The sequence below is a fragment of the Drosophila takahashii genome, chromosome 2R, assembly GCF_030179915.1.
Source record: "Drosophila takahashii strain IR98-3 E-12201 chromosome 2R, DtakHiC1v2, whole genome shotgun sequence".
NCBI classification, from domain to species: domain Eukaryota; kingdom Metazoa; phylum Arthropoda; class Insecta; order Diptera; family Drosophilidae; genus Drosophila; species Drosophila takahashii.
The window spans coordinates 6,477,813-6,493,189 of record NC_091679.1 but is presented as its reverse complement, the minus strand read 5'-3'; the positions used below and the strand labels follow the sequence as shown (position 1 = coordinate 6,493,189).

Here is a 15,377-nt window from a genome sequence, read left to right as displayed (position 1 = left end):
TAAGAACTTAGACCAAAAAACAATTAAAATCAAAAGGCTCTTTGAACATTCACTTTTCCCCTAATATCAAAGAAATGTACTAGACAGAAAGCGACTTCTGTTGGCCTAAAGCCTTTTTGTATGAAAAACGGGTGTCGCAACTTACACGCTCAAAGTGTCTTAACTTACACAAAATGGTACGTTTCGGGAAAAAATTAATAACTTTTGTTCTGACTGTCACATTAAGCTGATTTTTTTTTAATTAGCTAACAGTTAATATACTGTTTGGGAACCAGACACCCTGTACTCTTAGTTATATTTACTTTGTAATCTCTTTCGTTATTTTTACTCACACGCGCATGAAGCGCAGCTTAATTTGTATGTACGTGTAGGAGCTTTGCCCAAATGCATTGTCTCGGTCAGTACTTTTCCATTCATCTCTAACTGTAACGTGTTTACGATAGCATTAGCTTATTCTTGTACTATTCTACCAAGCTACAGTCAGTCACACTTTTGCTACCAACGCAACCACGGCGCATCGCGCGATTGATTCTGATCATTATTGAAATGTTCGGTGAAGACAAATAAATATCAACGAAAACAGTAACACTCTGGCGTCTGATTTATAAACATTAAAAAATTGGTCCTTCGAGCCGGATAGCCAGAAACGTTTGTTTCGGGACATTTCAATTAAATTAGTATTTTTCAACGGTGATCTATAGATATCTGCGTCGTATAGAACCGTCCCTAACCTCAATCGCCATGCGGAGTGTCACTCAACAACGGGGCTTTTGCAAAAGCCAAATTACACGTGCGCATAACAATGCCACTAAATTCGTGGAAGATATTCAGTCAATCCCGACCCTAGTCGCGCGATTGGCTCAACTACAGGAAAACTATTTACGGTTCGTAAAGCTCACAGAGGAGCTGTACGCCTTTGAGTCTGAAGAGGGTTGGGAAAACCCTGAGGAAGACTTTGATGTATACGAGGAAAAACACTACGCTACGTATGCTGTACTAAGCAATACGCTGGAAGAGTTAAAGGCTAAAGTCGCTGATACTACTCTTCTTGTTCCTGACCAATCACTCAACACGTCCCACAGAGGCCATGTGGACTTCCAGTTCGAGCGAATCAAGCTCCCAACCTTTTCGGGAAATTATGAAGACTGGAAACATTTTTCGGACATGTTCACGGCATCCATCGCATCACACTCAGGACTCACTGACTGCCAAAGATTTCACTATTTAAAGTCCTACCTGTCCGGCGAGGCGCTCACATTAGTAAAACACATTCCCGTTACTAATGAAAACTACAGTGAAGCCTGGGATAGGTTGGAAAAGCGATATAACAAACAGTCGCTAATAATGCGATCGTTCCTCAACAGTTTCTTAACTCTACCTAGTGCCACCACCATCAGCATCGGCGCCGTGCGAAAATTGGCTGACGGCGCAGACGAGGTAATTCGTGGATTGAGAGCACTTCAATGCGAGCAGCGAGATCCTTGGTTAATTTTTATATTATTGACAAAACTGGATCCTGATACTCGCCAAGTATGGGCCCAGTGTGCAGAATCTGAAAGTCCAAATGTGACCATCAACCAGTTTCTAACATTTCTCACATCACATTGCGACACCTTAGAGGCCTGCCAACTTGTTCGCGCGCCACAAGCTCGACGAGCCGCTACAACACACCACGTTGACGCTCATCAGAAACGCGAGGAAAACAAGTGTCTATCTTGCCAGCAGAATCATCCACTGTTCAGGTGTGAACAATTCTTATCATTGGACGTCGCCACACGCCGAGAATTTCTGAGGAACAGAAAGCTCTGTTTCAATTGCCTTAGTGCCTCCCACATGGTCGGCAATTGCACATCAAAACACACCTGCCGGGTCTGCCGCCGCAAACATCATACCTTAGTTCACGACCCGCCGCAGATGTCTGGCACTGGAACCTACCAGGAGCCACCTAGCGTAAACAACAGCAATTTGCCATCAACATCCCGAGCTGGAGCCTTAACCTCAATCAATCAACTTCGCCATCAAGACGATCCACCATCGGGAAACGTTCCTTCTGTAGAGAACAATTACACTCATCATACCCTGGAAAATATTCCGGTTGCAGGTTCGCAAACCCTTTTGCCAACCATCCTCGCAGACGTAATCGACGCCTGGGGAAATACAACAACTTGTCGGATGCTCCTAGACACGGGATCCACAATAACTTTGGCATCGGAATCATTTGTCCAGCGGATTGGCGTGCATCGAACGCATGCACGGATTTCAATTCTTGGTCTGGCTGCCAACAACTCACACGCGGACGCGCACACTTTAAGCTGCGCTCTCGTCATTCGGATCACCACATCGAGATGGTCTCCTTCATATTGCCCTCGCTAACGTCATCGCTTCCAGCGCAAGCTATTGACACTTCGTCTACAACCTGGAAGAAAATCTCAGCGCTTCCCTTAGCAGACCCTACGTTCTGCACTCCGGGATCTATAGATGTCATCGTTGGATCTGATCAACTCTGGGGTCTATATACCGGAGAAAGAAAATATTTTGGTAAGGACTACCCTATAGCTCTCAATACAATTTTTGGTTGGATTATTGCAGGCTCGTACAATGCCTGCGATGACCACATCACTCCGGCCGTGACCCATCACGCGGACCTTGACAGGATGGTTCGATCATTCATGGAAATGGACAGTGTGCAACCTAGCCAAGCTCTCTTGGACTCTAGTGATCCCACAGAGAGTCATTTTGCCCGCACTCACACGCGCTCCAAGGACGGTGTTTATATTGTCGAATACCCCTTCAAAGACGGAGCACCTCCTATCGACTCAACTTTACCACAAGCCACCAACCGCCTCGTTTCACTAGAGCGGAAGTTTCGTCGACACCCGGAACTTAAACAGCAATACGAGGATTTTTTGGATGACTACTTGCAGCGTGGTCATATGGAACAGCTGACCTCAGTCCAAGCTGGGGAAAGCCTGGACACTTGCGTGTATTTACCACATCATGCCGTCATTAAGATGGACAGCCTGACTACCAAGTGTCGGGTCGTCTTCGACGGATCTGGAAAGGACAGTTCTGGGATCTCGCTCAACGATCGACTTCATGTTGGGCCACCGATCCAAAGGGACTTGCTCGGAGTCTGCCTACGTTCCCGACAGCACCCATATGTTCTATGTGCAGATATAGAAAAAATGTTTAGAGGGATTCAAGTTGCCAAGCCTCACACCAATTTTCAACGCATTGTGTGGCGCAAGAATGAGAAGGAACCGATTCTTCATTTCCGACTTCTAACCGTCACCTACGGCTTGGCACCCTCCCCATTTCTGGCCGTTCGAGTTTTAAAGCAATTAGCTGACGATCATCGCCTCGAATACCCGGCCGCATCACGAGCTTTGTCAAACGACGCTTATGTGGACGACATTCCAACTGGATGCGATACAGTTGACGATCTTTTGCTGCTTAAACAGGAGCTGATTGGACTTTTAGACAAAGCTAAATTCAAACTACGAAAATGGAGTTCAAATTGCTGGCAGCTTCTACAGTCACTGCCACAAGAGGATCGATGTTATGACCCAGTACAACTCAGTAAGGATTCACCCATGGGAACACACGTTAAGATCCTGGGACTTCAGTGGAATCCAGGTCGTGACGTCATGTTCATCAAAACAACCGAGTTCGATCTCAATGTTGTTCCCACCAAACGAGAATTATTGTCGCAACTGTCCAAAATCTACGACCCACTTGGCTTGACAGCGCCCACTACCGTGCTGCTCAAGCTCATATTTCAAGAGAGTTGGACAGCTGTTATACATTGGGACCAACCAATTCCGGACGCTCTGAATGCCCGTTGGAGATCACTGGTAGAGGATTTACCGTCGCTCACACACTGCCAAGTACCTCGATATATTGCTGCACCCTTTCAACAAATCCAACTACACGGATTCGCCGACGCATCCTCGCACGCGTATGGTGCAGTAGTCTACAGTCGGGTCGCAATGGATGGCAAGTTTCACATCACTTTGGTAGCAGCAAAAACCCGTGTGGCACCCATTAAACCAGTATCAATTCCACGTCTGGAATTGAACGCCGCACTACTTCTGTCGCGGTTGCTTACTATTGTCAAATCATCGCTAACCATTCCTGTTAACACCACGAGCTGTTGGACAGATTCGGAGATTGTGCTCCACTGGCTATCCGCACCACCACGGAATTGGAACACATACGTCTGCAACAGAACGGCGGAGATTCTGAACGACTACCCACGTAGCTGCTGGAGCCACGTACGCTCCGAGGACAATCCTGCCGACTGCGCATCTCGGGGACTTCACCCATCGAAGCTACTCAAACACGACCTCTGGTGGAAGGGTCCATCCTGGTTGGCCCAGCCACAATACGAATGGCCGCTATGTACAACCAAGTTCCGAGCTGACACAAATTTGGAGGTCAGGGCCGAGGAACGTCCAGCCAAGCCCACAACTCTACATAGCTTTCCTGACGAAAGTATCAACGAGTTACTCATCAACAAGATCTCATCCTGGACTCGGCTCATACGGGTAACTAGCTATTGTTATCGCTTTATTCATCGTCTTCGTTCGCACCACAGGCCTGTTTCTGAGTATCTCACATCAACGGAACTGCAGGCAGCACGGGACCAACTCATTCGCCATATCCAGCGAAAGGCTTTTCAAAGGGAATACACACAGCTAGACAACGGACGCCAGCTCCATGCAAAATCTCCGCTGATCCGGTTTTCTCCATTTCTCGACCATGAGAAACTACTCAGAGTTGGTGGACGGATCGAGAGATCGACTCTCAACTACAACGCTAAGCACCCGTTGCTCATTCCAAAGAGTTCTCCAATCGCAGAGTTACTTGTACGACATTCTCACGTGACGAACCTACACACAGGGGTGGATGCAACGTTCACAAATCTTCGTCAACAGTACTGGATCTTAGGTGCGCGCAACATTGTCCGAAAGACTGTCTTCCAATGCAAGCGCTGCTTCCTTCAACGCAAGGCTACAACCAACCAGATCATGGGAGATCTACCTATGCCGCGAGTTCAGGCCAGCCGCTGCTTTCAACATACCGGCTTGGATTATGCCGGCCCAATATCAATCAAGGAATCTACTGGACGTACACCAAGGATCGGAAAGGCATGGTTCGCTATATTCGTATGTCTAACAACAAAGGCGATCCACGTCGAAGCAGTCACCGATCTAACAACCAATGCGTTCATCGCAGCTTTTCAACGATTCATTGCTCGCCGCTCTAAGCCGACTGATCTCTACTCAGACAACGGAACAACGTTTCATGGCAGCAAACGAGTACTCGAGGAGATGAGGCTACTTGCCATAAAGCACAGCAAGGATGAATATCTATCAAATTATTTCGCCAACGAAGGAATCTTGTGGCACTTCATACCGCCTTCTGCACCACATTTCGGCGGACTATGGGAGTCTGGAGTTCGGTCCATCAAGCTACATATGAAACGGGTAATGGGATCGACAGCCCTAACCTTCGAGGAACTTTCTACAGTGTTGATTCAGATTGAAGCCTTACTTAACTCTCGTCCTCTTTGCTCATCCGGGGATACTACCCTCGATCCGCTCACACCAGCCCATTTCCTGACTGGCGCTCCGTATACTGCCATACCGGAACCATCCCGCCTCGATGTTCCCATCAACCGCTTGGAACGATGGACTCAACTACAAGCAATGGTCCAAGGGTTTTGGAAACGTTGGCATATGGAGTACCTCACTTCTCTTCACGAGCGAACAAAATGGCAACTGGAGAAAGACAATTTGAAGGTCGACACCCTAGTCGTACTTAAGGAACCAAATCTACCCCCATCAAAATGGATACTCGGACGGATCCTGGAGGTGCATCCCGGACAAGACGACAAGGTCCGAGTTGTTACCATCAAAACCGCCCAACGAGTAGTCCAGCGCCCAATCACCAAACTGGCTATTTTGCCCCTTTGCTGAACAACCGTTCAGGGGGGCCGGTATGTTTGGGAACCAGACACCCTGTACTCTTAGTTATATTTACTTTGTAATCTCTTTCGTTATTTTTACACACACGCGCATGAAGCGCAGCTTAATTTGTATGTACGTGTAGGAGCTTTGCCCAAATGCATTGTCTCGGTCAGTACTTTTCCATTCATCTCTAACTGTAACGTGTTTACGATAGCATTAGCTTATTCTTGTACTATTCTACCAAGCTACAGTCAGTCACACTTTTGCTACCAACGCAACCACGGCGCATCGCGCGATTGATTCTGATCATTATTGAAATGTTCGGTGAAGACAAATAAATATCAACGAAAACAGTAACACTCTGGCGTCTGATTTATAAACATATACTAATGTTTTAAATCTCTTACCAAGTTAATTTAAGGACGTTATTAATTTTAAATGGAATTTTGAAAAAAGTAGACAAAAACTTTTTTGGTGAAAAATGGTACACGACTCTCACAGCTTTAATCTGGCTAAAGCCTGGCCTTTAATGTTTTCCCCAAAAGTTTTGTCACTAAAAAGAACTACAAAAAAAAAACTATTTTTTTAGTGGATAAGTTTTGAGAAAATTGAGTGTCTCAACTTACAGACCGTCTCAACCTACAGACCGTCTCAACCTACAGACCTCTCCCCTAATAAATAAAAATAAAATATTAAAAAAATAAACAAACAAATAATTCAAAAAAAAACAAGAAAGGAAGCTAACTTCGGCCAGCCGAAGCTTATATACCCTTGCAGATAAAGTAATGCTCATTCGGTGCAGTTCCAGGTATTCCAGATTCAGCGTTTCTAACAGACAACCAATATAGCTTTCACACACTTTAGAAGTTTAGCGACGAAGCTTTGACGTAAGTCACACCTATAAGTATGTAATGCTTAATTACACATTCCTAGATGTGGTATAAATAGAAGCTTCGACGCTCAGCTCTCATCCTCTTATCTGGCTGATGAGGTAGCGTTGACGACCTACCGAAATTTGCAAATCCCAGAGAGTCCGATGTTCACTCCTCACCGAGTGCAGTGTGTTGAAATGCTAGACTGTTGAATTATAAACTCAACTTCTAAAAATGACCTCGAGTTCGCTAACGCACTTCATTTTATTTTTATTTATTAATATAATTTTTATAAACATTTTTAATGCCTGAAGCATTTCCGGTTTTTGCTTGGCCGAATGCAGTTTTTAGGTATCCATGTCTTGTCTGTCCTCTGCAAATATCAAAAATAATTTAGATATGAATGTAAGACCAGGAATAATAACACTGTGCAGCATTTTTAGTGCTTTTTAAATTTACCTCGATGGATGCTATATTTTTGGATTTGTTACGAATTCCCAAGTTAAACTGCGTTTTCCAAAAAGTTCCCCGACGCAAGGATTCTTAGCAAAAGGACCTCAAAGTTCGAAAAATGCTGAAATTGGCCAACTTTGCGGAGCTCTCAGAGGCAAATGGATGCATGGTTTGATTCGATGTTAAAGTTTTTTAAAAGATACACCCTTTATCTTTTAAACTCCATACTTAAACAATTTTTAAGATTTTTTTTAAGGCAGAAACAAGTTCTAGAAAACATAGTCAAAAAACATAAAAGTATACAGCTGCGGTCAAAATGGTAGTAGTGTTGCCGCCCTGTGTATTTAAAAGTTTTTTGTTGTAATTGCTCTTTTCCTGATAATATTGTATTGATTATAATTTTACTATTAGACTAATTGGATAAGAACAAATTACAACATCAAACTTTTAAAAACACAAGGCGGCGACACTGCTACTATTTAGACCGCAGCTGTATGTTTTTCAGTTTTTTGACTATGTTTTTTGAAATTTATTTCTGCCTTAAAAAAATCCTAAAATTATTTTATGTATGGGGTTTGAAAGATAAAGGGTGTATCTTTTAAAAAACTTTAACTTCGAACCAAGCCATGCATCCAATTGCCTCTGAGAGCTTCGCAAAGTTGGCCAATTTCAGCATTTTTCGAACTTTGAGGTCCTTTTGCTAAGAATCCTTGCGTCGGGGAACTCTTTGGAAAACGCAGTTTAACTTGGGAATTCGTAACGAATCCAAAAATATAGCATTCATCGAGGTTAATTTTTGATGCTGCATAGTGTAATAAGAGTAATTACCATTATTACGTCTCCGCACAAAAGTAAAGGATCTCTCCAGAAATTATGCCTGGTTTGCCATGGCCGATCATTTTCCCTCTGATCAGCTGTATTATGTCGTGTATCTATATAAAAAACTATGAGAAGAAAAAATAAAATATGACAAACGCAGGTGCAACATTTCTGGTCCCAAGAAGTCTCAATCTGCCTGGCTGAAATAAATGTAATATGTTGATTAAGTTAAACAACGAAGTACTATTCATACAACCATTTAATGAACACCGAACACCATTTACCACTGGTGAAGACTAAAAACATTTCAAGTCACACTGAAATGCAGAATTTGTGTTGAAGATAGCATGTGGAGGCTTATCACTATGGACGGCAGTCCATGTAGTGACGAAGCGCACCAGGAGAGTGTGCGAAGGCGACTACTATTATATAGCCGCAAAATTGAAAATCTGCTGTGATAGTCCGATCGTAATGAGTAATACACCAATCGAAAGGTATTGCAAAAACTTAAAGGATTGCATACCAAGACTTTAAGAAAATCAAATGGCTTGGGAGAGAGAGCGGTGAAAGTGAAAAAGTGAAAATTTCGAAATTTGGAGCTGTTGGGGCCGGTGGGGATAAATGCCCCCTCGCAATATTTTAGTTGTATTCCTTTTGAAAATGAGGGGTCATTTGTCAAAATCCGACTCTCCGTTCAAAAGTTATAGCCAAAATAAGATTTTCTTCTTCTTCCCAAAATGAAAATTTAATTCTGTTTGTCAGTTTGTCCACTTGTCCACTTGTCCACTTGTCCACTTGTCCACTTGTCCACTTGTCCACTTGTCCAAAATATGTTTTTTAAGTTCTGAAAATTTGATATGACGTTCATCACATCGATATTAAAAACTTTTGTTCTACCACTTTTGGAAAAACTCGCTAGTTTAGCGGGAAAACAGCTATAAGTAGCTAAAATTCGGAAAGCCGTAACTTCTATGCTACTAAAGCTACAGACTTGTGTTATATCTCGTTTGAAAGGTATTTTTAAATGCTATAAACGCTTTCTATATGCAATTTGTGTAAATGTAATAGTTAAAAAAATATGAACAAAAGACAATTTTTTAAAACTTTTTTTTTAGTTTTTTTTTATTTTTCTTAAAAACGGCTCTAACGATTTTCTTTAAAACCTTAAACTGTATAGCCCTTGAGATTCCTTAAATTTTGGTATATAACACATTACTGTAAAAAGTCACGTTTAAAAGTTATTTTTATACGAAAATAGCCACTGTTGCCAGCTCGAACAACTAACGCTCCCTGAGTATTGAATTTTGTGTGAGGGTATCCGAACTGTATTTTAGGGTCATGGAATCAGTAAATTTGCACTTAAGAGTTCCATATAGGAATCTTTTGTTCTACGACTTTTGGAAAAAGCCGCTACTTTAGCGGGAAAAAAGCTAAAAATGGCTAAATTTCGTTAGTTTGTAAGTTCTACACTACTAAAGGTACCGACATGTGCTATACCTCGTTTAAAAGGTATTTTGAAATACTTCAACGCCTTTTTAACTTAATTTGTTAAAATACAATAGTTTAAAAATTATGATTGACCAATTTAAATTTAAATGTATATATTAGCTCCTATGAGAGCAAATGTAAACAAACAAAAACTTCTGATATCAAATAAAAACACCTCTTAACGAGGTAAAAAACTAGTGACGATCGCACCTTCAACATACAAAAGTTCTGATATCAACATTTGTGACGAAAAATTATTACACTCGTCATTAAATAGACTTTCTAATATTTTTTCATTCGGCACGCTGCAATAGAAAATGCCTGTGAAGGGAAAAAGGCTGGAATAGTCTGCTAGGGCGGGCCGAATGAGAAAATATTAGAAAGTCTATTTAATGACGAGTGTAATAATTTTTCGTCACAAATGTTGATATCAGAACTTTTGTATGTTGAAGGTGCGATCGTCACTAGTTTTTTACCTCGTTAAGAGGTGTTTTTATTTGATATTTATTAATGGCGAAAATATCTGTGGTACTAACCTCTGTAACGCTGAAATAAAGATTATTAAAAGACAATATTTATTTTATCACTTACCTATTTATTATTATACCCGTTACTCGTAGAGTAAAAAGGTATATTAGATTCGTGCAAAAGTATGTAACAGGTAGAAGGAAGCGTTTCCGACCCTGTAAACTATATATATTCTTGATCAGGATCACTAGCCGAGTCGATCTAGCCATGTCCGTCTGTCCGTCTCTCTGTCTGTTCATCTGTCTGTCTGTATGAACGCTGAGATCTCGGAAACTACACAAGCTAGAAGGTTGAGATTTTCCACGCATATTCTTGGGCTTCCTACGCAGCGCAAGTTTATTTCAGCCGAGTGCCACGCCCCCTCTAACGCCCACAATCGCCCACTAACGATTTTAAAATGTGTCTGGCGCCCACACCTTTAAAGATTTCCGAGAAGTATAAATGCAATTTTGTTGTGCATATTTATACCTATCGAAATGTAGAAGATATTTTTCAAATCGGACCATTCATTAAAAAGTTATACGCAATCAAAACTTCTATATCTATCTCCCTCGCACTCCCTTTAGCTGAGTTTCGATTATTAGTCGGGACACCAACCCGAGTACAGCGTTTGCACTCCCTTTAGCTGAGTGACGGGTATTAGATAGTCGGGACACGAACCCGACTATAGCCGTTCTCTCTTGTTTTTTAGATTAAAATTAACTATTTTCACTTTTTCCAACAAATTTTAAAATGATGTGACCGTGCATCATATATTTGATAAATCCAACATGCCAAAAGGCAGATAAAATTTGGTCATAATTTCGTTGTAAGTTAAGGTCACACGCGAATAAATCTTTCGTTTTGACAATATTTTTCAGGGACCGTAATCATCATTCATTATATTATAGGTATATTAGGCATTTTTCGTGATATCAATACCACCAACACGAATTTGTATATTTTAACAACACTTAAAAATGGCTTAGGTTACGATCTGACGATCAAATTATTTTATTTCACAGAAAATGTTTAAAAATGTAAAAAACAATAATAGTTTTCTTTGTAATTTAATGTAATTCCTTGATAAATGTGATCGAATATTTTAATCGTCTTACCGTGGCTTTTCTCTATAATTTTGTTGAATCCCACATTCATTCTTATTATTATTTGTAAAAATTTTGAGCAAAATAAATTAAATTAATTAAATTAAGTAATGATTATAGACATTATGATAATAGTTATATAGTTTGATTAACAATTATTAATATTTTTTGAATTTTACAAGTTGGTGATTTTTTTGTTAAAAAATATTATAATCGTAGTGCCACAGAAATCACACAGCGCAAGTGGCCTGATATTGATGCTACTCAGAAACCCACCCCCATTTAACTCTCAGAAATTATCTATCCCCACACCGCCGCCTGCAGAAAGGAACAGGATTTCAAGAACACAAAAACCAACTTCTCACTTTCCCGCTGGGAATGCGCGATAATACATGTGCACACATACAATCGTCTTCTGTCGCTGTATTTATGTAAGTAATATTACTTATATGTCTTCTGTCGCTGTATTTGTGTAAGTAATATTACTTACATATATTATTACCCCCGGAAGCCATTACCGAACTTTTCGAACATCCAGCTAGACCCGATCCAAGAACAGTATAGCCTCGAGGGAGCAGACAACCAGGGCCACGTTAGCGAAGTGATATACTTTGTAATAAATTCTTAAAACGATTTTCGGGTTGAAATATAAAGGTTTATTAGTGACAAGATAGATAGGAATATAAAAGAATGTTTTGCCGAAAGAAAGACATCCCTATCGGGGGGTCAGAAACATCGACTAGAGCTCAGGGACTCCCTGCGGGCGGTTCTTTTGGAGGTCATCAACCTAGGCCACATCCTACATTGCAAAACCAATTTAGGAATGACTCCGAAGTAAATCACGGTCCTACTGGGCAACACCAGCAAATCGGTTCGTCAAACTACCAGCCGAATCTACAATAGCAAAGTTTGCATTTCCGATCGGGTTCCTCTTCCAATGGAAGCAATCAACCCAGACACACGGAAGGCCATAAAGAGGCTGTTCGGCGGAATCCTGAGGCCTACGGGTATTCCCAAAGAGGACACTGTGTCCCAGTACATAAATAGGGCGTAAAGTTCTCCGGGAACTCTGATGGGATGAGCGCAGAAGAATTTATATTCCGAATCGAGCACTTAAGGCAGCATTATGGGACTCCTTGGGCAGATCTTATCCGTAACTTTCACCGCCCTGTGGTCGACGGTGCGGCGGATTGGTATTGGTTGCTGGTCCGTACCAACAATATAGCGACCTGGACGGGTTTGCGGAGAGCCAACGAGCGGCGGTATAGCGACACTAGATGCGACTATGAGAGGATACAGGACCTGAGCGAGCGGAGACAAATGCCAGAAGAGTCTCTGGATTCGTTCTTCCACGCGATGCGAAGACTGAGGGCTGCGGTGCGGTTACCCATTACGGAAGAATGGATGATCAAGACCGTGAAACGTAATCTGTGCGAACCATTGAAGCAGTACATGTTCCCGATCCGGGCATATACCTTGGAGCACCTCAGAGACGAGTGTCGGGACGCTGAAAGAGCTTTCGCGGAGGAAGTGGGACGAGCCAGACAGACACAACGAGCGCTACCCCCCAAACGACAAGAATTTCGAGGACAAAGAGTAGATGAAGTCCAGTACGGCAGTATTCCAGACCAGAATTTCCAACCAGTAGTCGAAGATGAAAGCGAGGGAGGACTAGTAGATGCCATTCAATCTGTCAGCCAGCGGAAAGCCGTGGTATGTTGGAACTGCAAACAAGCCGGGCACGTCTACAAGCAATGTGAGATACCACAAAAGTCGTATTTCTGTTTTAGATGCGGTCGAGCCGACACGTTGACGCCGAAATGTCCAAATTGTAACCCGGGAAACTCAAAGGGGAACGTGATGAACCCAGTGGAGTCGCGTTCCGGACGGGAGTCGGTCTGCGTAACCCCAATGACCCAGAGCCTTGCGAAGTAAGTGCAAGATCAAGGGTGGAATGGCGAGGCAGACCATATATCACTATATCACTGGAGGAGAGATGGCGGAGATACAAGGAGGCCCGGGAGCGCATTTTTAAGGACCATCAACTGGAGGGAATGACAGCGGTGACCAGACGAATTCACAAAGCTAGGCAACGCTTAAAGAAAAGGAAAACTGAAAGGCAGGAGGTCCATCGAACGTTATCACAAATAGAATCCCTTAAGAATCTTAACGACGATCCGAGACCCTACGCGACAGTGATTATAGCCGACCAGGAGATTCAAGGACTGCTGGATTCCGGAGCTTCCACTAGCGTTTAAGACACTGGCTGCCAGGAGTTAGTGGATCGACTCGGATTAGATTGGTTGCCATACAGAGGAAACGTGAAGATAGTGAACGGCCAGGATCAACGGATACTAGGCAAGGTATTTTTCCAGTTGGTTTCCGGGGACGAGAGGCAAATTTGTGTTTGTACCTATGTCCTGCGTTAAAGCAACAACTGTATTTGGGCGTCGACTTTTGGAAGGAGTTTGATATTGCTCTAAAACTATTTGGAACTGTCGTCGATGAGTTAGTAGAGATGCAACCAACAGAAGCTACAACTGTTCCGGTGAAATCAAGGCACTATCCGATGTCTCCGGCGAAACAGGCGGCAGTCTATGCTGAAGTGGATGAGATGTTGCGGCTGGGAGTAATCGAGAAAAGTGAGAGTGCCTGGAACAATCCTGTGACGTTGGTCATGAAGCCAGGGAAAAAAGGCTTTGCTTGAATGCCCGCAGGGTGAATAAGGTGACAAAAAAAGACGCGTACCCGCTTCAAAACATAGATGGAATCCTAAGCAGAATTGTCTCAACCATATTTATCAGCAGCGTCGATCTGAAACATGCGTACTGGTAAATCGAGCTAGAGGAAGAGAGTCGACCGATCACTGGATTTACTGTCCCTGGAAGGCCCTTGTATCAGTTCGTCGTAGTGCCCTTTGGGCTCTGTAACGCGGGTCAAAGTCTGTGTCAGTTGATGGATAAGGTAATCCCATCCAAACTACGGGAGAAAGTCTTTGTTTATCTTGAGGATCTACTGATAGTAACTCCAGACTTTGAGTTACATTTGTCCTTTTTAAGCGTAGTAGGAGAGTGTTTGAGAGCAGCAGGACTCCCAATCGGGTTGCAAAAGTCACATTTTTGCTTCAAAGAATTGCGCTATCTGGATTTGGTGATTGGCGGAGGGGAATTAAGAACAGATCCCAAGAAGGACCTTGAATACTTTTCACAGAAGCTGAACAAATGCCAAAAGAATTACAGCGTCACAGAAAAGGAATGTCTGGCAGCTATCCTCGGAGTGAAACGATTCAGACCGTATTTCGAAATGATACCCTTTACGATCATAACAGATCACGCCAGCCTAAGGTGTTTGATGTCACTAAAGGACTTAGATGGGCATTAAAGCAATAAAGCAAAGAAACCAAACCAACGAATTGCGACCCTAAACCCAAGATTGGTGCAGAGACAGTTGACGGTTACTGTCTCTGCACCAATCTTGGGCCATTCCAGAAAATTAATATTTATTTTCTGGGAAAGTATCCAAGGTCGCAAGGAGAGAATTCTTATGTGTTCATAGTGGACGGAGGTGTTCAATAAGTTTTGGGTTCACAATTCACGGAATTTTTTAAGGAATATGGAGTTAAACACATCCGGACCGCTGTTTACTCGCCTCAATCAAACGCGGCCGAGAGAGTCAACCAGTCAGTCCTAAATGCAATTCGAGCCTATTTAGAGCATGATCACCGAAACTGGGATCTGTATTTATCGGAGATCGAGTGTGCACTCAGAGGAACGGTTCATCAGGTTACTGGGGTATCTCCATATTCCGCTCTGTTTGGACAAAATATGTTCACCAACGGGGCAGATTACCAACTGGCGAGACGTTTGAAAGCGTTAGAAGACAACGGGCCATATATCCTGCCAAGAGACATACTCTTAAGGAGTAAAGCTATTTTACTAGCTTTTAGGAAAACAAGCATCCGAAAAGCTAGTTCGGTTGTTATGTCGCCATCCCTCATTAATCGAATAATCGGGAAAATCAGGGACGCAAGGTGGGTTTGGGGTCCAGTGAGGGTCAAGGTAAAAATAGGAGTCGGTTGGGGCGAATTTAAATTCAAACGCGACGAATGCCGGTCAAAGGAACATTGACTCAGAAGGCGGTAAAAAGAAGCCGAAATCGGC

The 15,377-nt window shown here is 42.7% G+C and overlaps 1 protein-coding gene across 1 annotated transcript; it reads left to right on the top strand.

Annotated features, from left to right (window-relative positions):
* The first annotated feature begins 741 nt into the window (after positions 1–741).
* On the top strand, positions 742–5,981 carry LOC138912080 (uncharacterized). Its single transcript, XM_070211937.1, has 3 exons — positions 742–2,235; positions 2,313–2,538; positions 2,590–5,981. The coding sequence occupies exons 1-3, from the start codon at positions 742–744 to the stop codon at positions 5,979–5,981; spliced, it is 5,112 nt and encodes a 1,703-aa protein (XP_070068038.1).
* The last annotated feature ends 9,396 nt before the right edge of the window (positions 5,982–15,377 follow it).